The sequence below is a fragment of the Ciona robusta genome, chromosome 3 (genome assembly GCF_009617815.1).
Source record: "Ciona robusta chromosome 3, ASM961781v2".
Lineage (NCBI taxonomy): Eukaryota > Metazoa > Chordata > Ascidiacea > Phlebobranchia > Cionidae > Ciona > Ciona robusta.
The window spans coordinates 8,297,370-8,323,951 of record NC_143237.1 but is presented as its reverse complement, the minus strand read 5'-3'; the positions used below and the strand labels follow the sequence as shown (position 1 = coordinate 8,323,951).

General features: G+C 36.1%; 4 protein-coding genes and 1 long non-coding RNA gene across 6 annotated transcripts; 3 read left to right on the top strand and 2 right to left on the bottom strand.

Moving 5' to 3' along the window:
• The first annotated feature begins 492 nt into the window (after window positions 1–492).
• LOC149738893 (uncharacterized) lies at window positions 493–2,273 on the top strand. Its single transcript, XM_089875491.1, has one exon. The coding sequence runs from the start codon at window positions 885–887 to the stop codon at window positions 1,887–1,889; it is 1,005 nt and encodes a 334-aa protein (XP_089731617.1). The 5' UTR covers window positions 493–884; the 3' UTR covers window positions 1,890–2,273.
• LOC149738892 (uncharacterized) lies at window positions 2,210–7,993 on the bottom strand. The gene is made up of 16 exons (XM_089875468.1): window positions 7,555–7,993; window positions 7,037–7,133; window positions 6,721–6,951; window positions 6,105–6,560; window positions 5,730–5,844; window positions 5,549–5,667; window positions 5,272–5,371; window positions 5,027–5,120; window positions 4,869–4,949; window positions 4,627–4,736; window positions 4,267–4,408; window positions 3,990–4,060; window positions 3,752–3,880; window positions 3,321–3,473; window positions 2,796–2,922; window positions 2,210–2,604 (listed from the first exon to the last, which is right to left on the bottom strand). Exons 1-16 carry the CDS (start codon window positions 7,783–7,785, stop codon window positions 2,515–2,517), a joined length of 2,346 nt encoding a protein of 781 aa, XP_089731594.1. The 5' UTR covers window positions 7,786–7,993; the 3' UTR covers window positions 2,210–2,514.
• LOC149738891 (uncharacterized) lies at window positions 7,023–8,251 on the top strand. The gene is made up of 2 exons (XR_016384704.1): window positions 7,023–7,150; window positions 7,521–8,251. It is a non-coding gene; the product is annotated as an uncharacterized LOC149738891 (long non-coding RNA).
• Window positions 8,252–12,152: 3,901 nt separating this feature from the next.
• On the top strand, window positions 12,153–16,016 carry LOC149738890 (neuropilin-1-like). The gene is made up of 7 exons (XM_089875482.1): window positions 12,153–12,384; window positions 12,611–12,971; window positions 13,260–13,577; window positions 13,762–13,990; window positions 14,112–14,200; window positions 14,274–14,379; window positions 15,104–16,016. The coding sequence occupies exons 1-7, from the start codon at window positions 12,316–12,318 to the stop codon at window positions 15,249–15,251; spliced, it is 1,320 nt and encodes a 439-aa protein (XP_089731608.1). The 5' UTR covers window positions 12,153–12,315; the 3' UTR covers window positions 15,252–16,016.
• Window positions 16,017–16,900: 884 nt separating this feature from the next.
• On the bottom strand, window positions 16,901–26,347 carry LOC149738889 (tyrosine-protein kinase Fer-like). Of its 2 annotated transcripts, XM_089875465.1 has the most exons (19): window positions 26,159–26,347; window positions 24,894–25,016; window positions 24,644–24,817; window positions 24,483–24,582; window positions 24,145–24,268; window positions 23,869–23,934; window positions 23,301–23,438; window positions 22,777–22,893; window positions 22,410–22,529; window positions 21,827–21,853; window positions 21,325–21,550; window positions 20,777–21,043; window positions 20,294–20,416; window positions 19,970–20,142; window positions 18,881–18,975; window positions 18,599–18,722; window positions 18,108–18,265; window positions 17,855–17,977; window positions 16,901–17,499 (listed from the first exon to the last, which is right to left on the bottom strand). In XM_089875465.1, exons 1-19 carry the CDS (start codon window positions 26,240–26,242, stop codon window positions 17,354–17,356), a joined length of 2,508 nt encoding a protein of 835 aa, XP_089731591.1. In that variant the 5' UTR covers window positions 26,243–26,347; the 3' UTR covers window positions 16,901–17,353. The 2 variants fall into 2 exon arrangements, with proteins under 2 accessions (XP_089731591.1, XP_089731592.1); XM_089875466.1 differs by lacking the exon at window positions 21,827–21,853.
• Between the last annotated feature and the right edge of the window lie 235 nt (window positions 26,348–26,582).

Genomic DNA, 26,582 nt, shown 5'->3' with positions numbered 1-26,582 from the left:
AACCGGGGTTGCCGTTCCGGTATATGTTTTTTTGAGCTTCCGGGACGCAGGTCATCTGAAATCTTATCCTGTATGTTTTTTCCGGATGATTCAACCAGGAAGATCTTGTGATCCAAGCGGATATTACGCCACTCCTGTTCAACAGGTAGCATAAACGTTGCAACGCCAGTGGGCTGTTCAAAAACGACAAATTTGTAACTCTTGGCATCGATTGTGTTTAATTGTTTCGAGTCAGATTGTTCGAAACTGTTAACAATTAACAGAAAACCCCATTTAGTTTCCAATTCCAAAATTTGCATTTACCAGTGCTATAATTGTGTACAGATTTTAACAACAACTATTTCCAAGAATTCTATGGTAAATATATATTGCGCAGTAGTGCTTCGGTTATAGCGACATCCGGCTTTACCAGAGTGTCAATAAAAGCAAGGAACGCCGCAGTACTTTCCAAGTTTCCGAGCGGTTGCAAGCATAAGCTATATAGGCCACACATACATTGAATGGAGCTGGACGGTTGAGGTTAAGCAAAGCAGCGTCCAAGTATTTTTAATCTATTTGCTTATACTGTTCTAATGTGACGTCGCGTTGGTCTATTCAGAAAACCGGAAACAATCACGATGTGACGACAGAGCAGCGGTGCTGTTACATTACAACATTGTTTTATTGACATCATTTTAATGCGGAGGCGTCCTCCAGACAGTGTAATTTGCAACACGACAGACATGGGAACGTGTTACATTAATTTCGTGTATGTAAATATAGGACGAGACAGTACGGCCTAAGAGGGTATAAATTACTCGGTTTAAAAGGGTTTATACTTCTAAATTTTAGGAATTTAACTGGGTTTAAGTATAGAATACAGGTTTTTAGATAATAAAGAAAAAATGTCGAATGGAAGTTCCAACGACTCAGCTAAGACAACGATGTCGGATGACAATTTGGATTTTTATCATCACCCTGTAACTGCCCATGTAGCGCTCGGATTTCTAATCCTCTGCAGTACTTATCTCTTGGTTGCTACCGTATATTACCAAAAAAGACATGCGAAAAGAAAATGCTGTTCCAATGCACTGTTTATTGCTGCCAGTGTTATTCTGCTGATAGAAAGCGCTTGGTTTGAAACGGAAGTTTTACAAACAAGCTCAACCTCGCTGTTCTGCACAGCTTACTACGCCATTAACGCAACATCGGCTACTTTAATACGGACACTGGTGTACGGTGTGTTGTGGCTGAGACAAAAAGAGCTATACCGAAACACAGTGACACATCTGCACAACCAATGTGTGGCAATTATGGGCAAAATTATTTTAGCGGGGATCGTTATATTTGGACTTTTTCAAGTAGTAGTTTTGCTTGTAACTCCGCAAACTGGGACCCAGCATGGATGCGTAACCAGCAAACCTACCCCGGTTGTCAAAATATTAACACCCGTGGTGTTTACTACGTATTCGCTCTTTCAGTTTCTGCTACTGGGCCTTACTCTCTACCCTGTGGTACAACATATGTGTGGAAAAGCCGAACAAAGAAATCAGCGCGTTCTTGAAGCTATAGTGGTCCGGCTAAGCGTTTGCACCTTTGTGTGCGTTTTGTGTGACATATCATTTATGGTAGCCACGATAAAGCGAAACCAGTCAATGCCGTACAACTTCATACCCATCGCTTTCGCCTTCAACAGCTTAATTAACTTGTTTGTTTCTTTGTGTTCGTTCGTGGATTACGAATGGCGGCTTTGTCCATTCCGACCGCCAAGAGTAACGAGCACAACTGTGAGCTCCCGAAGTGGGTCAGAACATTTCAGAAGGACACACACTGCTGTGAGCAATACCGATTATACAAAAGCTACAGCAAAGGAAGATAAAAACCACTCAAAACAAGGAATCCCTATATGATCAATATTAGGACCGCATGCATGTTGCCAACAATCTAGAAAGATCGTATGAGACAAAACAAATATGATCGTGTATTAAAGCGTCTGGTTCGTGCAAGTAAACACCGACGAACGACTTCAGCATGAGTTTACAACTAACCGTGCTGTTGTTTTTCTAAGAAGCGGCTTAATTTGTGTGACAGATTTGATGCAGTACCAAGAACTCAGGAAACTAAGTTGATCACTGTGTCAGTGACATTAAACAAAACAAACTGATCACTTTGCTTGTTTAACTTTATAGCACCATGAATATACATCACCTGCGTATGATATACAAAAGTGTTGTGTTTTGCGATTATATCAAACGAATCAAAACAATTGTGTCATCATAAAATTCGGGGCACAATTTATTTCGTAACTGCATGCAAGTACATGATTCTATGTATCTTTCGCATTTGGTTATATTAAATACAATGTTCATAGCAATCTATTTATGCAATATGTTTTGGAGTCCAACGCTGGCGCCTTTTATTACGAAGAGGTAAACAGCAGTCTCTACAACGCCTTGGTCTCATTCCGAAGCTTTTGTTATTGATGAACAACAGTAAGCTTTTCCTCGATCGTGAATCACCTTTGTTACGTCACCATCAAACTTCCGTCGCGTCGCTTGAGGATTGGTCTGTCGGGACGATTTGCTGTCTCAACCAATTAGCCGCGGTGACAGCTGCAATGCTCGCCTGTTATAGAATTGCAGACCGCTAGTTAATTTCGCGGCTTAATGTCTAATTCCCTGTTAATTAAATTCGCAGAATGGCGTAAGCCCGCGAAGTGAGAAATTGTGGATATTAAAATACAACCAACTGCAGACTAACGGGGTGTGATTATACAAGTGATTATGTAAGTGCGATTTGATTATATAACTTCTCACCTTCCAGTGTATTCGCGCCATAAAGTTCTTGAGTTGTTTTTTATTCATCAAGGCCTTTCTGCGTTTGCTTGTCAGAGGTGTCGACAGCCACTTATGACGTAAACACTGTGCTGCACTCAGACGTCCACTGTGAACGTAAAAGGTTGGACGGTGTCACACATGATCATTCAACCCGTCACCACGATGCGTTAACACACATAAATCAAAATTAAAAACATGTGTCTGGCACAGGACAAGCGGTAAATATTTTGCGATTTATCAAGAGATATAGTAAGGTGGGGAAATACTGAGGGGAAAGATGGGGCATCTTAAACATACGATATCTAAATATATCGTGTTTTAAACAATTAACAACGGTCTCAGGGGGGCGTGCTGAGGATGCGGTTTTATAATTCATCAAACATTCTATGTATACTAACAATAGGGGAGAAATAGAATAAAAAAGGTGTCCCGTCTCCCCCCATCCTACTATTTGTTATAATTCGGACGTAAAACTCTATTTTTTATATTAGTATATATATCAACCTTTTTTCTTCCACGAGCAATCGAGAAATAAAATCTTTCGCATCGGCTGATACGTCATCGAAATGTTCTTCTTCAAACTCCCACGCAATGTCCATGATATTTTCCATCGTTTCTCCATCTGTGTCGCCAAGGAAGGGAGAGATACCGCTTAGTCTGTAACATTTTCCATGAAATGAGTTCAAAGGTTTCATGGTTTATAATTTGTACTGTGTAAATTTTGCTCAAATGTTACAAAAATTGTTCAGATTACCGCAGGTTCTTAAATTTAATACGTGCGGTAAACAGGGGTTTAAATTAAAAATCGGACACTCTGTAGTCGTTTTTTTGTGAACTTTAATATGACAATTGTCATTCATAAAACTTTGTGACAAAAAATTGCGGGCGTTGCTACACGAACACGTGGATTTAAATCATATGATGTATATACGTACAAAATATAACAGATTACACCGACACTCCACATATCGGTTGCCGAGCTCACAGATTCATAGTTAAGTATCTCAGGCGCCATAAACTCAGGGGTTCCCCACTGTACCATCAACTTTTGCCGTGGATTGTATCTGCAAGGCCAACGTTTAATTTTTCTTCGTTTAAGAAAATTATACCCGCCTAATAAAAGCCAAGGCTGCTGTATGTGTATTTAGGCCAAGTTTTTTAGCTTATACTTACTTTCTGGCTAGTCCAAAGTCAATGATTTTTAAATGATGAGTAGATCGGTCCAAACATAATATATTCTCGGGCTGAAACACAAAAAAGTCTTATTCTATTTATTATTGTACAAAACCGAAAAATATATTCTTTACCAATAGCACCAATACACCACCTAACGGACATTCCGTTTTTTTACAATATTTATTTACACCGGAACGTCATGACGAGGCAATAGAATTCTGGACATGCAGAGATTAAGATAAATATAATATTTACAATATTCCATGCATTGTACCTTTAAATCTAAATGTAGGATAAGATTTTTATGCAGGTATTGAACCGCTCTCGAAATTTGCCTCATGAATAAAATTGCATCTAGCTCAGTGAGCTGTGATTGGTCCAAAATGACACGCTCGAACAATTCCCCACCGCCCATACTAAAATAAACAACGTTTGCAAATAGTATCAAAATTACATGTCTTTTTTTAACAATCAACGGTATTTAAGAGTCGTGAGAACACGGTTATATATTTCTGTAAAACTTCTTTGTTTACTACCAAATTAGATGATAAAACAAAACGAAAACATACGTCGTCTTCACCAGATTAAGACGGTATTTTAACAGTTTGGTAAACTTTAGGAGTTGATAACTTACTATTCGATAATTAGGGTCATCTGGTTGTCGTTTTCATATGCATCATAAAGTTTCACGATATTTTCGTGATCGATTTGGTTCATAATAGCGATCTCTGTCAATACGTCTTCCTAAAGATGAAAAACATATGATTAAACGATGCTTTTGCTAATGCAAACATGAACACGTTACATTTGCACTTATAACATATGCACGTTGGCACTTTTGGATAAATATTATCAGTCGCATTGTAAATGTCCCACCTTTCCAACAGGTTCCTGTTCCGTACGTTTCGTTTTAAGATGTAGTTTTGCTTTTTTGAGTGAGTTCGCTTTGCTCAAGCTCTGTCGTTATAAAAACATATAGATTACATTAAAAAATATTTTCTAATAAGTAAGTTCAGGTAAGAAACTTTCCTTACCGTTTTTATTTGCTTCTTACATTGAAAGCACTTCGCTGCGAGTTGCATTCCTGTTTTCTTTTCAACACATCGGTATACCCGACCAAATCGACCGCTATAATTTATAATAACAAAATAAACTGAGTATCTTTGCTACCTAATGTTGAAGTTATTAGCAAACTTTTAAATCCAAGGCTCCTATATTGGCGCACGCCCGGCGCCTTAGACATGTTACCCATTTAAAATGAGAACCTTTTATTACTTACCCTCCAATCGGTTCCTTGAGTTCGTAAAAATGCTTATACGTTGAGCTTTTAACATTAACCACTCGATGGTTAAACTTCGGGGCTGGGGGACTTGGCAGTTCTGATAAACAAAAAATACTTGAAAATATAACTTGACCCAACAAGAAAAAATGTTGTAAATTTTCTAAAAACATTGCTTGTTTTCTCTGCACGACGCAAACAAAACAGCCATTAATTCTTACAGTTCGGTATTAATGATGGAACGAATTAAAATACAGTTAGAAGAAAATTGTCTTACTGATTTCAACTTCGTCGTCTTCAGAGTCTGAAACACGCATTGAAGGAATGGTAAGGTGTATTCCACCAGGTGCGCTCTCTGTGCTTGTATTGGAAAACTGCCTCTTAACTTCGAATAACCTAAACGGATTTACCAAAGTAATAATAGTTGTTTTATTAATGACGAAATTAAACAAAATTACCTTCGGTCCGCACATACGTCACCAGCATCACTTTTAGGGGTGTCGGTGCGAAATTCACAGCTTGATGAACAGCGAGGTCGCTCAACATTTTCCATATGTGCCGGTGTCATGTTTTCTATCAAATAACATATTCATTTAGTACTGTGGGGTAAGAGGTAGGACAATTTTTAGCACCAAAATTCAATATAGTTCCTGATCGTATTTTGAAAAATTAACAACACTCTTCCAGAGCCGCGAAGCTACGGTTATTATTCTGTAAATGTTCTTTGTTTACTGCCAAATGCCAAGAAAATAATAATGTCCCATTTTACCCCACCCTACTTAATTAGTTTTATATCTAGCTAGGTTTTCCATAATCCATTTGCGTATTCTTACCTGCGTTTGTACTTGGTGCTCCTATTGCTTGCTTTTGCTTTACTGTAAGACCTGCATACGACGCCCTTCTGCCTTGTGCAAGAGTATGGTCCGGGCTCAGAGTAAGATTGTTTTTACCATCTGCCTTATCATCCTGGGCGCCACTGTGTAGCTGGGTATCTGCGACGTGTATTTTGACGTCACAATGCGTATCTGTAACTGTACGTGCCTGCTCGGTTTCTGTTATGTTTTCGTCCACAATGACAACTGTGTTGGGTGTCTCCGGAATGCGGTTTTGAGCGGCAGTCTGGTTTATGTCCGATGACTTAGGACTCGAGTCCGATGTTTCGTGATCTCCGCCACTTTCGTTTAACGCATCATGGGATTCGGTGAATGCAGCAGATGCAGCGATGCTAGACTCGCTGTCGACGGTGACTGTTATTTCCAGACCTTTGTTGATCTCATTATCAGATAACGCTGTGAATCAACGTGAAAACAGTCATGATTAACCAACAAACCATGCAGAGTGGAATATTACTTAAATTTAAGTCTTTAAACTTCCAAATGCAAGCGGTACATTTTGTAAAAACAGGGAGTCTATAGCAATACGGTTATCCTGCTACAAGCTGTCGTTTACCTGATTTGTAAATAACTTCATCCGAAATGTCATCGGTTATCAAATCATCAGCGGAAAACACTCCGCTTTCGCATGACATCTTTTTTGATGGCAAGCCTTTTGATTCTTTCGTTTTGTTGGCTAGAGATCTCTCAGCTTTACGTTTGATATGGCGCTCAGTACGAAGCTTGGAATGTTTGCTTTTCTTTTCCAATCTCACTTTGCTGAAGGCTGTTGCATCATCTTCTGCAGCTATGTAAAAACACAAAATTTAATTTGCTGCAACAAATTTAAAAGATCTGTAGGTTAACATTTTCATTTTCACAAAATTCCTTACATTTTGTTTTTGCAGTTTCTTTTTCCGCATCTTCAGCAATTGAGGGAGAACTCTTACATGTGACTAAGTTGCCAACGAATTTTTCGTTACCGGAAATCTATGCATAAAATTAAAGTAAGGTTTTCATTCTCTTTTATCGTATGGTAGAAAGTGAGAAATTTGATAGTAAACAAAGAATGTTTACAGTAATATTTTACCGTATCCTGAAGACGAAAATAGTTGTTAATTGTTAAATAAAAAAAAAACGATTAAGAAATATGAGATATTATTTGCTAATAGTATCGTACTATAATACGATTAAGTAGGATGGGAGGGAAAGAACACCTTTTCGTTCTATTTTCTCGCCTGAGTTGGTAGCAAAGAAAATTCAAAGAATTAGACGACCATATCCTTGCGACTATCATAAACCATTTCAATTGTTTAAAACACGATCAGGATATTTGAATATCATGTGCTAAAGGTGCCCCATCTTTCCCCACTGCAGGCGACTCTACATGTTATAATGAATATGTTCATACCGTTGCTAAAGATGGCGAGGAAGATACGGTTGGCATTGAAGGTACAAAGGAAACTTTTCGTTCCTGTTTATCCTTTGGCAAAAGAAGATTGACGCAAAGTGCAAGATTGTCCAATTTTTCATCCTGCATTGCCAGGTGTTTAGTAATGCCATGTGCATATTCTGTCATCTGAAGCATTGCCTTGCTAAGCTGGGCAATCTCACTTCGCAATTGTTGAATGCTAACTTCCATTTTGAAAACTATTTGTCAGCCTGGTCAAAGAATAATATTATAGTAATGTAAATCTATCTTAGCTACACCGAAGTTCTGTACTTGCACACTGTAATCTTTTTTAGGCAAACTGATAAGGGAATCCATATACGCAAGCACACGCTGCTAAGGAATGCCTTGTATGTGCCGGCATCTGCTGGCTAAATCCTGAGCCTTTATATTGATGATACCGTATTGAGAAATACTACCTCTCTAGGCTTTCGCAAAATCCCCGGTTAATTTATATAGAAAAGTCGTAATAGACTGTTCGTGACGTCGAGTTCGTGCGAATGACGCAAGTATATCTGCCGTATGGACGGATACGACTAAAAGGTGTGGACAGCTGGATATTCCTGACGAGTTCATAACGCCATCTGTTTAGCCAGTCTTCGTATCTATACATTCTTCCTATCCGCGTTTTATTAATAAAACAAATAACTGTAAACTGTTACCGGCAAAGTCAGTTTTAAAATACGTTATATGGATTCTAATCCACCAAGACTCCCCTCTACTGATATATTCTCGAATATCAAACTGTCTTGTAAGTTAGAATATATATTACTCAAACAAAATATAAAAAGTTCATTACGAGGTCGATCTCATTTTAAAAGACGAATTGTGAGTTTTTACAATGGTTCCGTGAGGTAAGATGACATATCGTTAGCACATAATGTTTTAAAGGGCCTAAACACACCCCACGTCACTTTTATTTTTTATGGTAAATTCATAAAGCGACCGTTTTATTGATTCCAAAAATACTTTGCTTATTAAAATTGGTCCAGTATAGGCGGAGATATTCGTCCTCAAACAGTGATCTCTAGCGCTATCTTTTTTTTACTACGAGCTCCGTGATTGTGACATAGGAACCACAGAAATAAAAAAGAATAGAACGCGCATCTCCAATGTCGGCAAAGGAGAGAGGTGATACACTCTCTCTCTCTTTCGCGGGTCGTTCCCGTTTACTATTGTAGTCAAAGGAGTCGATGACGTTTTATGTAGTTTTTCTTCGTTTTTTGACTTAATTTAAAGTTATAGTGTAAAACAACTATTTTCTAATATATATATATTTCTTACAAATCGTTTGTTTAAAATTTTTATCTAATTTTATTAAATAATTAAATTTCCTAAACAAATGGTAAACTGTAAGCGTTACCCTACTAAATAACTAAACTGGCCTAATAAACTTGAATAGTTGGTATAGTTTTTAAAATAAACAGGTAAAACCTTCCAAAAATACTATGCGCCTATCTTTTACAATGGAGACGAAGGAAAATGGGGACGGAGTTGGCGGTCACGTGAATAGAAAAAAGAATATATCACGGTTTTGGGCAGTTGCGCGTTCTACTCTTTTTTATTTCTGTGATAGGAACGTACTAGTCACGTGACTGATTCATTCGTAAAAGCGAAACCTGTGTTTTTTTTGTGCTTTTTTGCGTTTTTTTTTGTTCTCTCGTTTTTCGCTGAAAACACTGCCTCTCGCCTTTCTGAATGAGAGCGGCCACGCTTCAACAATTTTGTCACGTGGGTAGTACACTTCTCAATTTTTTTCGCCACGCAACTTTCAAATCAGTTTTTTGAATTTCACGGTGTTTGAGCTGGAATATCTTTGGTTATACAGAACCGATTAAAACAAGTAAGGTGTCGTTGGAATTAGAAAAACACACTCTATCGATTAAAGCGAAGTACATTTGGGGTGTGTTTAGGCCCTTTAATGTTTCCTGATCGTGTTTTGAACAATTAACAACGAACTTTGAAACTCGTTGTAGAAGATAGGCCGTTTTCGCGTCGGGTGACGCTCGAGAGCTGCGCAGTTTGTTTGCCCAATCACTAGAATGAATGAATGTAAGTTGCTTTGTATACTCGTGCGCCCGGCAACAACAGTCGTTACCATGCCGGTGTTCTGTTCACACAACTCGTGCCCGCTTACGAATTACCACGAATGTAACTTTGCGGTTGAACATAAGCTGCCTCATTGTAATAGGACGTGTCACAGACTGTTTGCTTTGTGGTATGCAGATTTGGCAAAGTTAATAGTTATTTTACGCATTATGCCCAACGAATGTGTAAAAAAATAAAAACAATATCTAGGAATTTTTCAGACTTATGCCGAATTACTGAAATATCGATTTGGATGTTACACATTTATAAGTGACTAGATTTTATACTTTCGCAAAAATGAAGCTATACATATTTGCCTACTGTCAAGTATAGGTAGACATCACATGTGTTTGAGTCATGGTAAACAGGAAAGTGCACCAGTCATTTCTGCGAGACCATGACGTTAAACAACACAGAAATACGAAAGAGATTACAATGCAAGCAAACGTTTCATTAAATGCGTTGAAAAGGATGCTCGCATCGGCCCGAATAGATTGACATTAATTCCCATGTGGTGTGCGGGCGTGAGAGCGCTTGCATTGTTGGTCGTATGCACAGATGTTTAATTTAAAGTGCCATACGTGACCATTGAACACCAAATGTGTATTCGTTCGCGGGTCATTGTGTTTTTAATCATGTATGGTAGTACTACAGCGGGACAAGATGGAACATTTTAGCACATAGGGTGGGGGGGGAGATGGGACACCTTATCATTCTATTTTCTCATCGTAGTAAACAAAGATTATAAAACCGTATCCTCACGACTCCTATTATCCCTTGTTAGTTGTTTAAAACACGATCAGGATGTTTGAATATTATGTGCTAAAATTGTCTATCTTTCCCAACCCTAATATATCACATTTACCAACGCCCTTTAAGAGCCGTGATAACTATAACGCATGTTAAAAATATTTGGTGATAAAAAAAATAGCGATTGTAAATTAAGGATATGGTAAAACGATATGGAAATAATTAAAAAAGATAATAAATCTAAAAGTCCAACAGAGCCATTTCAAGCCGAAGCCAAATTAGATTATAACTTGCCCTTCCCCAGGGACGTGAATAGAAGATAGCAACAAGCAACTTAACACTGCAGCATGCTGAGTTCTTCCTGCATTCTCTACATTCTTGGGAGCAACTTAACTTATAGCTATGTTTTTACAACGAGTGAGCACCTTCATGCATGCATTGGTGAGCGTGTGGCCCAAGGCAGGATAAGATATTTTGAATTCCTAGACCTAGAGTAAGGTTCGACAGAAATTTGATACAGTCATTATTTGTAATTTTCGGGATATTTCCAACCCTTGTGGTTTGTATTAAATGCAATTTGAAACAAATAAAGAAACATATTTCCGACGAATATAAAAGATGTAGAAGGGTAAAAGAAAGTATTAACCGGAAATTAACACACTTTACACCACATCTTGTGACAACCAATATATGTGTCGGGGCTGGGCGTTAATTTGTAAAGTTACGTAATTCGTTGTATCTGGTTTCGACTTTACACTATGGCGATACTGTTTAGTGTTTGTTCGTCGCTATGGCACGTGAATATGAGGTGAGCAACACGAGAGTAAGACCAAAACCTCCATTGTAAACGAAACATTTTATTTTTTATACCAAGTCAGTCGTTTGAGTAAGGCCTATACCTAGAATTTTTTAAACAGAACGTTATTTTTCATGGTCAGTCATTTGTTGTTGTTTCGTGTAGCGCCGTTAAAATGATTTCCGGACATTACTCAACAGCAACAAAGCCAAGTTCGTCATCGCCCGCGCCCAGGTTCGTTCAACTTTAAAATAAATAGCGTTACCAGGCAACCTAATGGCTATGTAAGGGTTGACATTTCAATGTGAACGGATAAGTCACTTCAGGTTCACCAGGTGAAGTGAGTGTATTAAAGGGAGTTGCGCGAAAGTTACTGGCAGTAAAAAGGTTAAACTAATAAGTTCTAACTAGAATAAGGTATTATTTTGTAAAGTGGGATTTTGTAAAGTGAGTCTATACGGAAAACGACAAGTTAAGGATTAAAGTAGATCCAATCACGTCTTATTCAGCGCTGCCTTCGTTTGTTTGAAATCCAAGTCATATGCCATGTGTTGCCCGGGGCATCGGATGTTAATTTTGATCAATAAATCCCTGCATTTTCTCCATTCCACCGCTATGAGTGTACCACATCATGCGCTCGATGAACAATTACGTCATTCTTTAGCTCGCCGCTGATTGGTTGATACGAATATCGCGTGATGCTGAGCCGGTGAATGGGTAGTAAAAATGCGCCGACATTGTGAAAAACTGCGACTGCTATAGCCATGGAAAAGCAACTCGCGAATAAATCGCAAATTAAAACAGTTGGGCGTAGTGTACGCGTCTACGCCCAACAGAAAAACCAAGCTGTGAAGTATAGTCGTGACAGGATGGTTAGGTGCGGATGTGAGTTGAACATCGGCCGTTGTTTATGATACCTAAGTTAACAATGCAACAGTACACAGGTGCCGATAAACTTGACATATTTCGCGTTAACATTTATTTGTTATCTTTTTACAGATAGATAAAGGGAACCCCTGTAAGGTTATTTACCGAAAGCAGGGATTTATTGTACAGGTGTGTAGTAAAAGTGTCAATCTTGCCACATAATGTTTGCAATTACATCGACGATTTTGTTTGCCAATTTACTGATTCTACAACAAACATTTGCACAGGAAGTAAGTGTGGTCTTATATGCATTGTTCTTGAGTAATTAAGTAAATATTTACTTTCGCACGTTTTATGTACTCGTGTATGTGATTTAAGACCGATCGTTAGTGATTGATAGTTAGGTTTTCCGTTGTGTGAAACCAAGTTATGTTCTGGTGCTACTCTGTAAACAAAAACTTTAATAATATAGTTACTTTATGGTCCCATTGCTATTTTATGCTATTTGTTTTTCAGCAATGTGGTGGGACTTTAACAGCAAAAGAAGGTGTATTTCAAACACCACACTACCCGCATGAATATGATAGCAACACACATTGTGAATGGTTAATTGAAGTAGGAGCCGACCAAGTTGTTCAGCTCACTTTCGCTGAATTCGACTTGGATGACAACTATGAGCGTGACAACTGTCCAACAGATAGAGTTTTAGTTTATGATGGAGACTCCAGTTCTAGCCCCGCACTCACTGGCAGGTTATGCGGACAAGAAACGCCACCAGTAATGACAAGTACTGGACAACACATGAAAATTTCGTTTAAAGCTGGAGAAGATTCATTCGGTGGAAATGGTTTCAGAGCCACCTATAAATCTCTACCAGGTAATAAAAGATTGCAATACTTATAAAATACTGTTTTCTTCACCACTAATTTATCATTTTTAGTTTGGTAATACTATTACAAGTTTTTTAGGCTAAAATCCTAAGACCCATGACATGCAATGCTGCTAATAAGATAATCAGACCCCACGAATATAAAATTGAAATAGAATTACCGTTTTTTGTTCTTATATTTTTATAGCAGAACACTACATACTGCTCTTATACTTTCACCTAAACCCTTATATTTGTAGTTTATTTCCGTTTAATTGACAACCATTTAATTTTCAGCTGAAGATCATCAAAGATGCATCCTGAACAGTTGTGGTGCTGACATAACCGATACAAGCTGTATGATCCAATCACCAGGTTACCCATCTGGTTATGCTGCTAACCTTAACTGTACATGGACCATACGTGCACCCCAAGGCGTTGGGAATGTTGTCTTCACTTTCACAGAGGCTGACTTTAAAAGAAAGGTTGATGGCAGGTGTTCTCTCAACAATGTCACCTTATATGATGGATCAAACATTAAAGCTCCGGTTCTTCATGAACCAAGTTGTCATACAGAAGACAACCGGCTTAAAACAACTGTAATTCGCTCTACAGGTGAGGATAAAAAAGTTTGTTTATTTAGTCATCTGTTTTTACTATAATGTGTTGTAAATGCAAATTAGGTTAACTGACTGTGTTTTCTTTTAACTAGCATTTTCAATACGTTTTTAATGAAAGTTCAACGTTTTTTATTAAGTTACTGTCACCATTTTTGTAACTATCATTCTTTGCTTTTTAGGTCCAGTATTAATCATAAACATGCGCACAAGTGCTGCATCTGATATTAAGCATGGCTTCAATGGAAACTTTGTGATTGAGGGAGGAGTGTCAACAACAACAACAACACCACCACCACTTCCAATGACCAGCACAACAACAACTACTACTACAGCTTCCACAACTACCCCTACCACCACCACTACCACTACTACTACCATTTCCACAACACTTAAGCAACTTCTGTCAAAGTAAGATAATTTTTTTTTAAACTTTGAAAACCATTTTGAAGATTAAAATTATAACAGCACTTGAAATTTTTTTTTTATTTATTTTTTAAAATGTATATATATATATTCCTTTTTTTAACAGGAAAACAACTGTTGGAGAAAATGCTAAAGAAAGCACGAGTAATGAACCAACAGAGAACCCCGTTGACAATTCTATTAGTCACAACCCTGGTAAGGAACCCAATACATTATTAAATATATTTGAATAAAGACTAGACTTCTAATTCCTTGTTATGTTTCACAGCTGCTGTCTCAGGACTTGTTATTGGGTGCGTTGTGGCCGTTGCTATTATTGTCTTCGCAATCCTTCTTTTCGTTGCATTTATTCACTGGAAGCGACAAAATCATAGGTAATTTAGTTTTCCATACAATCACTAAACACTTTTGTGGCTTTGGAAGTTCCCATACCCTTTCATTGATTTTTAACAAAATACTGACAAAGCGTCATTTCCGGTACGTTACGAAAACCGCATATCCAGAAACAGTCACATCCCTACTCTAATTGTTGTTTACTGCACTAATAGTGGAGTCTCTTGATGTGTATGAACACATTTGACACTGCATTTCCTTCCGTATGTGCCGTGTGGTCTTAATATTATATTTCAGCTTCAGTGGGCTTATCTACTTTAGTTAAACCAACTATAAAACGCGATACTTAAAATTATAAATAAAATTGTAAATATTGACTGAAATAACAAACGCAATAAACTTATTTTGATTAATTATTAGAATAAACTAACTTGTTTTAACCAGCTTCTCTGTTAATTAGTAGCCTTACTGTTTTGAATATTGTTTTTAAACAATATTTTATTTTGGTGTACAATAGTGCATTCTAAAGTATATGCATATTTTATATTTAATGACAAGTTAGTACCTGATATTTCTAACAGGTGGAACATTTTTATAGACCTGGTATTTCTTAACTTTACATAGCAAACAAAATGTTGATTTTAATTAAATTCGCATCAACTATATAAGTTTTTTACATGCAAAAACATTTAATTTTTGTTAAAATTGTTAATAAACATACAGATTTTTGTCGCACTATATTAATCCCACATATTCTCAATACAGATTCAACATCCGACTTCGGGAGGAAGACAATAGAAGCGATGTGAATACCCTTATCTCATCCGTGGACTCCCAGGAGTTTGATTACAAAAACAGAAACAGCAAAATTGTGAAAGTCCACGAAGAGGAAGAGCCAATGTTTCAACTGTAATTTCTGACCATACCACCGCACTTTTGAGAGGTTTTATTCAAAAAATTTTACACAAAATATTTGATATAATATTGCAGTGCTCTCTTTCAACGTAGTGCTTTGACATTGTTGCACAAATTCTCCAGAACGCTCAAGGTTCCTAAACCTTCTTCATCACTACATAGTTCCCACACAAATTATATATCTTTTCCAACCTACTGTGTAATTATTTATTGCTCCCATTTTTGTGTCCATGCTCTGTATTACTTGCTGCATAGTTAGGGTGAGTTATACTGCCTTCGCAATAAGCTTGTACATAGTTGCGCCATACAAAACATAGGATTCCTCTTATTTATCTGCATATGGTTACTGCATTATCCGCATATGGTTGACATTGACACATTGTATAATATTATTATTCACCTTTGTACTGGCTGTCTTAACCTCTTTCGCGAACCTTTTTTTAATGCACCTTACACAATTTAGAAATGGCAGTGGTGCCAGTTCCTGAATTTATTAATATTTGCTGGTTGTTGACCCAAAAATGTGGCGAAGCTGGCAACACTGTTCAGTGCAAATTCTTTTCACTGTGAAGCAAAATCAGTTGTGCATTCTAAGATTAACGTTCGCTGCTTCTTACAATGGAATTATATGCTTCTTAGTCTTATTATAGAGTTGATTCTGTGCGTCTCTGATAACGATACCAACAATTAATTGTCGTAATATTGTTTTATTTTTCTCTGCTAATACGGCAAGTTGGTAAACAATAAATCTCCTTTTGGATTATTCAATTTGTTTTCTTGGTATTCTAGTTTAAAAATTGTTTGCCCGTTGCTCTGTGGTTAGCACTTAGCCTCCAGCTGATAGCATATGGGTTGGAAGCTCATTGCTGCTACCATTGTGGGTGTATGTGTTGGTCAGCAAGGCACTTAAAAGCTGTTGCTCCTCAGTGGTCACATGAGTTGTCTAAAAACTTTGAACTATAGGATACATACTAAAAAGATCTTTAAAAAATCACCTAGAAAGTTACATACATGATGCCTTCTAGGCAGGTATAAAGTGTATGAAACAGAACACCCTTATATTACTGAATCATTACCCCGACGTGGGGACAATGAGTTACATTCATTCATACTTACTACATCACTTTTGGTGAGCGTATGGCAACCCTGCACCAGTATATGGTTGTAGTGGATCCATTAGAGCTCCAAAAATGGTGTGTCCCAGAAAGGACATGCAGAATTATTAACAGCAGATTCTGTATATAAACATGTTTATATACAGACTCTTGTCAAAAGGTGTTTGGTGCCAATGCATTCTATAGCTTATTGGTAGAAATTTATTTTAAGTTTTACAATGGCATTTTATATCTGGTAGACATTGTAGGTCTGTCACAACAATTTACAAGTAACATACATTTTTAGTCTCTTTTAAACAGTGTATATTTGACATGCACAATTTTCTGTCTTTTGCGGACATTTAATGTTCATCAAAGAAATTTAATGTCTATCACGAAATATTTGAAATACTAAACAGACGCAACATTGTATGAGATTTTGGCCGACAACAATTTTTTCATTTTTGCAACACAATTTGTGTCTGTGATCATACTTTCTGTAAAATCTTAATAACACAATTTTTAATTTATAGACAAGAATAATACCAAAAAATAAACATATTTTTTCTTTATTTAACAAAATGATCACAACTGTTCACTTTCTGGGATAACATGAATAAATACGTGCAATCGTGATTCAATTGGACTAATATTAAAACAACGTTGAAGAAACATGGTATGATGGGCAATTGCGAATAAAATTAAGCTTTAGCAGTTTACGTATCAGAAACTTTTGAAAGTGCAATAATAACTGTCCGTACGATACAAATGCATATTGTTAGATTGGCATGATTTGGTGGCATACATTAAGTGCAGTAATGAAAGTGAAGAATTATAGGAACAAAATTAATCGTGTCAAAAAACTGCCTTTCAAGGCACCTCAGGCAAACGGAATCAGTGGTTAGACAATTAACGGAAATAATTACAAAATCTGAATATGCATAACATACAGAACTGCATAACAAAAAAAAGATGTAAGAAAATTAAAAGGGTCTTCATAATTTCATTACGATAGAGTTCTCATTATCCTGTCTATGGTCACAACAACTTCCGCGAATTTTGGACGTTGTTTTGGTTCATACTCCCAGCACCTCTGCATAACCTCTGTGTAATAACTGCTTGGACATTCTGGTGGTTGTGGCATTCTGTAACCTATTAATATATTGTTAGATTTAAATGTGAATTGAAAATACAGCATTGTTGCTCAATCTTTTGTGGTTCATGGCACTCTTTCGGAAAGATTTATTTTATAGTACTTACTATGTATGTATGTAAGTTTGTATGTTATTTTATTCACCAATTTGCAGAATTCAGTATTTAAAGTATATGGGAAGGGGTCTGCTACTAGACACAGGGCCAGTGGTCACTAGTTTAGAATTTTTACAAAGACTGGAACCTTAAAAATGTAGCACCAACCCCTTCTGTATATCTAATGATTAAAGTCCTACAAACTTAAAGGAAACTTTCACAATTATGAAAAAAAAAGATAAAAAACTCTAACACTTACCTTTTTCTACCCTCTCTTTTGCTGAATGGTTGGTCATACGGGGGTACGGCAATGCTCCAAAGTTAAATATTTCCCATGATAAAATTGAGAAGCTCCACACATCGCTAGCAGAGGTAAACGTACCTATATTTATGTAAGATAGGGTCAGAACATCTGTACCAACACCATAGCATCTGATCAAAAAGTTTCATTTTCGAAAAAAAAACTGTCTTCGCATTATACCAGAATTTTGTGTAAATATGAAAAGACGAACCAAAATTCATGGCTTCAGGAGCAGTCCACTTCATCGGGATGTTCTTCATGTGCCCATTTACAGAGTAAACACCATCCTCTTCCTCTCGGGACATCCCAAAGTCTGTGATCTTCACAACCAAATCATCGGATACCAAGCAATTCCTAGCAGCAACATCACTAGAAGAAATGGGACATTTTTAAATAACTATTTTTTTTTGTATTTGAGACTACAATTTATTTAAATTCAGAAATTTGAAGAGACAAAATATATGAAACTATAAACGGCAGTTGCATTTTAAAGTAAGTGTATGCTCTTAACTGTACACAGCGCCCTTTATTCATTGTTTAAATGCGGCGTCTTCTGTCTGATCTTTCTTTCATTTTCGCAAACCACAATTAATTATTAACCGGTCTGAGACAACAGTGGTTTTACTTTCAGATTCCATACGGCAATTTTATAGACAAACATAGATTTATATCCATCTTAATTCAACCACTTTAAACACTTACCGGTGAATGCACTTCTTGTCCTCCAAATATGCCAAACCCATACAAGCATCATGGCAGAACTGAACCAAGTGTCTTGGACAAAGTTCATGCTGATTTTGCTTTAAATACTTCACAAGATCACCACCTAAGAAAAGAAATATTGGAATTGGAGAACTATTCCACCCCATACACTTGCATAGGGCGTTGCAATTTTAGATGCAGGAAAACATATGGTCATCTAAAAGTGCAATAAAGCATTTAAATTACTGCATCATAACACCAGAGACACCAGACGCTACCCACCAGAGACAAATTCCATGACAATATATATTGGTTGGCGGTCTGTACACACTCCTATAAGTCGCACAATATTCTTATGATCATAACCTTTTAAAATCCTAAAAAAATAACACAGTTGAAATGTAGTTTCCTAAGCGTATCATTTATAATAGAAAAAACTGAACAGGTATAAACAAAACTCCATTCTTTATCCTTTACATTTTACTGGTTAAATTTGTTTCAGAATTTAAATTAAATGTGCCTTCCCAAAATACAATACATTTGTGATGTGACTTGAATTTAAGAACATGAACCTTTTGTCATTATCCATACAACAAGTCATTTTGTTTGTTTTAAATATGAAAGCAGTGTTAACAACCTCATAACCTGCTGGTTTCACTTTATAAAGTAAATAAAAAATGGATTTTTTTATTTACTCAACTAAAGCAGAAAAACCACAACTAGACATGGAAAAATTACATAAAGTTCCCGTAGTAATATGTTCCCATGGTAATATGAATTCATGAAGGTAAAATACTATTATTTGCATAGACACAGCCGAATGTATTACTGTTTTGTAAGATGAATACCATTTGCATTAGCACATAATATCCTGTGTTTCCTAATTGGGAACTGGTTTGTTATCACATAATATTCAATATTTCCAAAATGCTCTTTCAAGAGTCGCGAGACTAAGATAAGGTTATAAAATTTAGTAAATATTCTTTGTGGGATTATAAAAGATAAGAAAACATGGACCATCTGGAGACCACAAAAAGAATATTTACCTAACCTACTATATATGTTATTGACCAATATTTTTGTAAGAAAAATGCGAATTTTGAACTGGACTAGATAACAGATATATATAGCCTGGCTTGACAGTTCTATTTGGCTAGTTTCAAACCAAATCATAACCGTATTCTCATATTTTAAATAGACTTTAACAACTCTATCACATTTCAATATTGGTTAAAACGTTCTGAGCTTTACATTTTGAAATTCAATCAGGTTTTTTTGTAAAATATTTTCAAACTGTGTAGGTGAAAACAAAAAAAAAGTAGGTGAAAATATATTTTTAGGCAGGTAGGTTAGAAAATGTGGGCAACTAACTTGGCTTCCATCAGGAATTTTTCCTTTGTGTTGTTATCCACTGTTTCTTTACACGTTTTGACGGCAACATAATAATTCTCACGAATAAATAGAGCTTTGTACACCTCACCAAAGTTGCCCTGGCCAATCTTGCAATCAATTGTGAAATCATCATGGCTGAGTTGCCACTTATCCTGTATTTAGGGAAGAAATATTGGGTTAATGAAACATACACTGTTTTTGAGTGGGAGGAAACAAAAACAGTATGTGGGCAATTAAAAAATCTGTAAGACAGGGTGTATCAGTTGTATATAGTAGCCTTTATCTTGTTTACATACCACCTACCTTACATATAGGGTTAAGAAGCAAACAGTTGGTTCTTTTCGTAACAGGTTCGCGCTTTTGATAATGGTGGGAAATGAGGTTAAGAACTGTCGGAAACTGGTCGGCCTCGAATCTGTACATGCCCTGTTATAATAATATGTAGTGTTCATTATTCAAACAAAAATACATGTTAAAATATTTGTATTTTATGTAGAGTAAATACATTCTGGTCAGGTGGAAAATGCAAAAGCTGTATTTATTGAAATAAACAAACTAAAGGTTAATCAATTTTAGATAACAAGCATAAGACCTCATACAAATAATCTGTAATAACAAAATTACTTGTTTGTTATTTAAATAGCACTGCATCTACAATACAATGTACATTGTAATTTTGTCACTCTATAGGGTAATAGGCCAATCCTGGCCCACATTCTAGAACCCATGGATTGCGCGACCTCAATCATACAGACTAGATAGAATGTGTCATAAATCCAAACTCACATTATCGGTAACTTGAACTTTAAAGTGACGAACTTGGCCATCCGCTTTTGCTGAGAGGACAAAATCACCAAGTGCGTTGTTGCTCTCACGAAGCAAAAAGTCTCCATCCTGCTGGAGGAGGCGGAGCGATTCAGTCCTTGGGATCGTCCCGTGAAACCAAGTTTGCTCTTTGATTGTTTTGCTTTGGTCCATGGGACTTTTGACTCCGTCATCTTTAAACTTGAGTTTATTTTTTATGTTCAGTTTGACTTTGCTGAGCATAAAGTTCTGTACAAAATAAAAATATTGTAAAACTATTTGTTGGGGTACTAACATAGAATTAAAAACAACACTGTTTAATCATTTACGAAAAAAAGTACATTTTATGGTCGAAAATACTTGAAAAAAGTGACATAAAGTACTGCCTTTAAGACATATTTAACAAAGCACTGGTTAATTCACCCACAATTTGTTGAGTATTATTATCTTTTAATGAACATTTAATTTAATAATCCTGTAGTCGAATCCTTAAACTAACAACAAAAAATCAAAAGTATCAAGACTTTCACCTTAGCCCCTTCCACTGTTCGTTTAGGTTCATAACTTGAACTACTGGAAGCAGTTGATATGGTGTCTAACTCAGGTAGATAAAGTCCTACAGGTGGATCTTGGTCACCCAGATCTTGTATGGCATGGTGTACGTAGTAGTGCAAGTTCTGTAGCATGTGTTGTAAGTTTTCCTGCTCAGTGAGCTGTCTCTTTAGATTCGTACAATCTAGTTGCTTGCTTATAAGCCTGAGAGTAAATAATATGACTTATCATTGCTGGGGATTTATTGTTTAGAGTTTTTTAGAACACTAATAAAAAATATTTTAAACAAACAAAAGTTTAAAACATGAGTTTAACAATATTATAAAATGAGTCGAAATAGCACTTTTCACCAAAAACACTTTTACCCTTTTATTAAAAAAAAAAATCACAAAAAAATTAAAAAGAATTTCAATTGTTTAGTTACAAATAAAAAGGCTGCCATTAAAACTGACATAATAAATAATTCACAATTAGGATTACCCGATGTGCTTGGATGAAAAGAATCGACTGCATGCAGGTAGCAACACCACAGTTGACATGGAAAGCAACAGAACAACATAAAGTCAACACAAGAAGACATTTACTTACAATACATAACAAGAAGACATTCAGTTACAATTAAATTAGAAAGACATTTGGTAACACCAGTGGTTCCTAAACTTTTTAAAAACTTTGCCTGGTGAACCCTTTGTTATTATTTTGATATTTCACAGCCCTATGAAAATCAAAGAATGCTGTAGGAAAAGTGCAAAAACCACAATAAAAGAGTTTTATTGTCTAATCATAATCCATGCTTTAAATTGCGGACCCTCTAAAACTGCTGTACGGACCCCAGTTGGTCTGCGGATCCCAGTTTGCTGGGTTACACCATGTATTAACAAGAAATTGAGTTAAACTTATAACATGAGGACATTTAGTTACAGCTAACTTAAAATGACATTTAGTTACAACAAATAAAGAAGACATATAATTAAACCATGTGTTAAGAAGTACTTTAATTAAATTATAACATGAAGACATTTAGTTACATCACAGATCATGCAACAGAAACATTTAAACTCACGTTAAATTAGGTAAGTTTTGACTGAACTGTCGAATATCTTCTTCTGTGCCTGATAATGTCTGTTTTAAGTCGTCAATCTCGATCTGTACTTGCTCTAAATCTTCTTGGTATCCTTGTGCTCTGTGGGTGAAAGGGTGGTATAGGTATCTAACATAAGTGTGCAGGGTATATACGCATAGCATTAAATAAGTTATGTCCTGTGTAAATAGTCTGCATATACATAGTAAGTAAATTGGTGATATTGCACCAATTATTAACACGCCATGTGTCTGTAAACGCCGTCTTCTTTACCTAAACATAGGCGACTATGAAGGTCAATTGTTAAGCATATAAAAAGTTAATTAGATGCAAAATCGATGTGACTTACATATGCTCCACCCCTTGCATACTGAGGTTGTTTAAAACAATCTGACCCATGGGTAAGTTAGCTGCTTCCCCCTTCATTACTTCATATGTGATGTTCGCTTCTGGTTCCAATGGAGTTCTGTATTGTCATAGCAAATAAATAAACATTTAATACTTTCCATTCTGCATGATTGAGGTCCAAAAGGAAGGCATATCATGGAATCTGAGATTTTGATCAGAGTTGGCCAATTTCCCAAACACCTACGGTGCTACAACTGAATTAGTAACACTGGCTTGATGCAATGTTTATCAAGTGTCTTGCCAAAGGTCACATTCGCCTAGTTCATACAAAACATAACTTTTGTACTTCCTACAACATTGATTTGTTAATTATTTATCACAGAAACCGTGTTGTGGTTAGGCTCAGTTTAATATTGCATTAACATTGCATTAGCCATTTGTTTATGGACCAAGTTAAGCAAACTAAAATGCATCTGCAAATTTTTAAACTTTGAGTACTGTGCGTTGTAATTATTGACAACTCACCTTTGAGTTTGAATAAAGCTATCAAACTCTTGATGTGAGTCAATATTCATGACTGCGTTCTCTGCTTCCTTGTGGCAGGACACCAGTTCTTCGCGACACGGTGAGCTGTACGTTAAGAACTCATGCAACGCCTGTTTCCTGTCAGATGAATAGAGTACTCTGTGTTATGACGCATAGAAAGTACTTAATTGAATGCACAATACATGGTTAACTACTATAATCTACTTACCACATGCTTTTTATAGTATGTCTATATAGCGTAATGAATGAAACATAGAACAAGTTACATACTATTTAAAGTTAGATGTGTAAATAATACAGAACATTTAGCAAGTTTTATGCCCTTTTTAGTTAAACGTGTAGATAGTACAATTCTTTATTTGCCTCTTTCCTTACGTTAGCGAAAAATAAAATAAAATTTTAAAACGAAAAGACAGCATATATCGACAAAACAACAATTGTTAAAACACACTTACAGTTTAAAACATATTTACACTTAATTAAAAAAAAAGTGTGGTCACTACACCTAGCAGACAAACATAAATATTAATACATTGGGGTAACTTACAAAGTTTCTGCACATTCAGTTTCCATGTGCTGCATACCACTTAATAGTTCTGGAAGAACTTGGTTCCTGTAAATGTTTTTACAACATTTAGCTTATATATCTACTATAACATGGTATTTACCCAGCACTGAGAGAATATCCCTATCTTAATTTGAAATTTGAAATTAGAAATGGTAAATATGTGTTTGTTGTGTAAATGTAATCATTTGTGTTTGCTATACAGGATAACAATACATTCAGTATCAATAAGGAAATAGGAAACAGGGCTTAAATCACCTGTACTGGTGTTGATGTAATTGGGCTTCCATAACCTGTAGTGTGTAATCATTGTGAGCATGGTGAAGCTTCATTGTAGTCTTCCTGTATTTATCTTGTGCTTTTTCAATTGGATTGAATTTACCTATCAATGAGATATGCTGTTTTAATAAAAAAAAGAAGAATCTTTAAATTTGTGGTTAATTTTTTCAAATCAGTAAGCACATCTTAAGACTCCAAATGTTTTAGTAAAAACAATTTAAACATCAATGACATACTTAAACTAAACTTTTTACATGACAATGACATACTTTAACTGTTATGTCACTTAAACAGTTATAACTAAACCCAAGCTTTACCTTTTTCCACTGCAGCATCATAAGCTTTATGAGCTTGTGCTACTTCTGTTTCAAGTTTCATGTAGCTGGAATGCTTTTTGTCCAACTCTGTATGAATCGTCTAAACACAAAAAAACAACAGTTATCAGATTAAAAATACACAGAAATGCGGAGATGGCTACCTTGACAAATTTATGATCAATTCTTTCACGATTTTCTGTGTAGTTCTTGCGTATTGTTGTCTTGTCTTTTATAAGTGCAGTCACTTTATCCAAGGTGGAGGATTGCATGAAATCTGCACTCTTCTTGATGCAATGGCTGGTTTGTAGCATGCTGTGCACTATTTCCTTCCATGCCTATGAGAAAAATAATCATTCATGAGAAATATAATCCATTTTGAACAATGTTAAAGATTACTAAATAACCACTCACATTGAAGATCGGGCTTTGGAACATTGAGTTTTCAATTTTCAAGCCATGGTTGGCGAGCTGCGAGAGCATGTTGGAATATTTCCGATCATGTTCAATTCGACCCAGAATGGTTTTTTTGATGACCTGACATTTAAAACAATGAACATCAACAGTTAAATTGATAAGTAAAAATAACAATTAGACATGTGGATTGAAAGATCATTTAGTGTTAGTAAAATATCCTTCCTATTCAGTAACTCCTAATTGCCTATATATAGTGTCGAAAGATTCTTCACTAGTACCATACAGTAACAAATTACTGATTGAATGCAACTTGCTTTATTCTCGTTCGTGAGAAAACAACACATGGGACTATACGAAGAAGACGGAATACTTTTTCCACTAGGTGTCGGCAATTATTTAAATTAAAAAATACGAAAAAACGCACAAAAAAAACTACAAAGTGTTAATAAGTGTAAAACAAATTAATTAAATAATAAAAATACCTTTCTAAATACATAAAAAACTAGTAAGAACATCTTTCCCACATTAGGTCGGTTATATACCCTCTTTCGTTCTGTTTTTTTTGTCACAGAGTCTGTGGTGTAACGGGCGTGCGGTCCTATACTCTCTTTGTTTCATTTTTATTGGGTTCGAGTCCCGCACAGTGGAATACTTTTTTTTAAAGTTTTTTTTGTTTGATTAGCACGAGTTTGGGGTTAGGGGATAGAGGTTAGAGGATTATATCTTATGTGTATAAACTGTGAATCTAACTGCTTGCCATAGAATAGAGAAACCAATTTGTCATCGCCTCCTAGCGGGAAAAGTGTTCTGTCTTCTTTGTATAGTCCCATGTAAAAACAACAATTGCTATAACACAGATGTTCTGTTTTATATGCATCTCATGCCCCCTTACGAGTTAGCACATCTGTAACTTTGTGGTAACATATTCATTAGTGATCCTGGTTTGGGGAAATTTTCGCTCATTGTGTTAATCAAGAACGCAAATATATGCCACCAGGGGTAGCAGCGACGAGCCTTGAACAAGTAACCGATGAGTTACAGGCAGGCAGGGGGATTGCTATTTATTGTGAATTTGTGCCACAAACTACATTATTGATTGAATACTTCTAAAAGATTAAGCTCATAATAAGGAACACATACGCCGACACAATGGTAGCAGCGACGAGCCTTGAACCTATTAACTCTAGGTTACAGACAGGCGCGCTAACCACTGTGCCACGGCGCCGGGCAACTATATAACTTGATAATTAGACATACGGTACCTCTAAAAGTTTGATTTCATAATCTTGTAATCTGATCAGTGCTTCATGAGACGGTTTTCCAAGCAGACTTGAACTAAACTCCATTGCTTACAGCACTTGGTTTAATTTTAGTCGGTCAACTTTATTACATTCTGTTCCCCCTAATACCTTAAAGCGCACGATCGCTAGTTCTGAGGTTGTATTACCATAGTACTCTAAACACTAGTAGGACAACGCTTGGCAATTGTTTGTTTGTTCTTTAATGACGTAATTTTTGGTCACGCATGAGTGGCTAGGTTAAGGCGGTTTTGTTTCTGATCGAATCAATTGAGCTGTGTGTATCGTGAATATTTATTTGGTTTGTACAAAATTACCTGGTAAGTGAATTCGGCAAAATGCTATGGTAAAAGCTTTTGTTAAATGTTATGTTTTAATTAAAATGCTT

Bases quoted from the DNA above. Each gene is read 5' to 3' on its own strand.
- LOC149738890 (XM_089875482.1), top strand. From the start codon at position 12,316: ATGTTTGCAATTACATCGACGATTTTGTTTGCCAATTTACTGATTCTA. The intron at 12,385-12,610 runs GTAAGTGTGGTC...TTTGTTTTTCAG, and splicing joins AACAAACATTTGCACAGGAA to CAATGTGGTGGGACTTTAAC. The intron at 13,991-14,111 runs GTAAGATAATTT...TTTTTTTAACAG, and splicing joins CTTAAGCAACTTCTGTCAAA to GAAAACAACTGTTGGAGAAA.
- LOC149738889 (XM_089875465.1), bottom strand. From the start codon at position 26,242: ATGGAGTTTAGTTCAAGTCTGCTTGGAAAACCGTCTCATGAAGCACTG. The intron at 20,417-20,776 runs GTGAGTTTGGAT...TTATTATAACAG, and splicing joins AAGTTCAAGTTACCGATAAT to GGCATGTACAGATTCGAGGC. The intron at 18,266-18,598 runs GTAAGTGTTTAA...CATTTCTTCTAG, and splicing joins GACAAGAAGTGCATTCACCG to TGATGTTGCTGCTAGGAATT.
- LOC149738893 (XM_089875491.1), top strand. From the start codon at position 885: ATGTCGAATGGAAGTTCCAACGACTCAGCTAAGACAACGATGTCGGAT.
- LOC149738892 (XM_089875468.1), bottom strand. From the start codon at position 7,785: ATGGAAGTTAGCATTCAACAATTGCGAAGTGAGATTGCCCAGCTTAGC. The intron at 4,409-4,626 runs GTAAGTTATCAA...TGTTTATTTTAG, and splicing joins ATGACCCTAATTATCGAATA to TATGGGCGGTGGGGAATTGT. The intron at 2,923-3,320 runs GTTGATATATAT...TTACGTTCACAG, and splicing joins TTGCTCGTGGAAGAAAAAAG to TGGACGTCTGAGTGCAGCAC.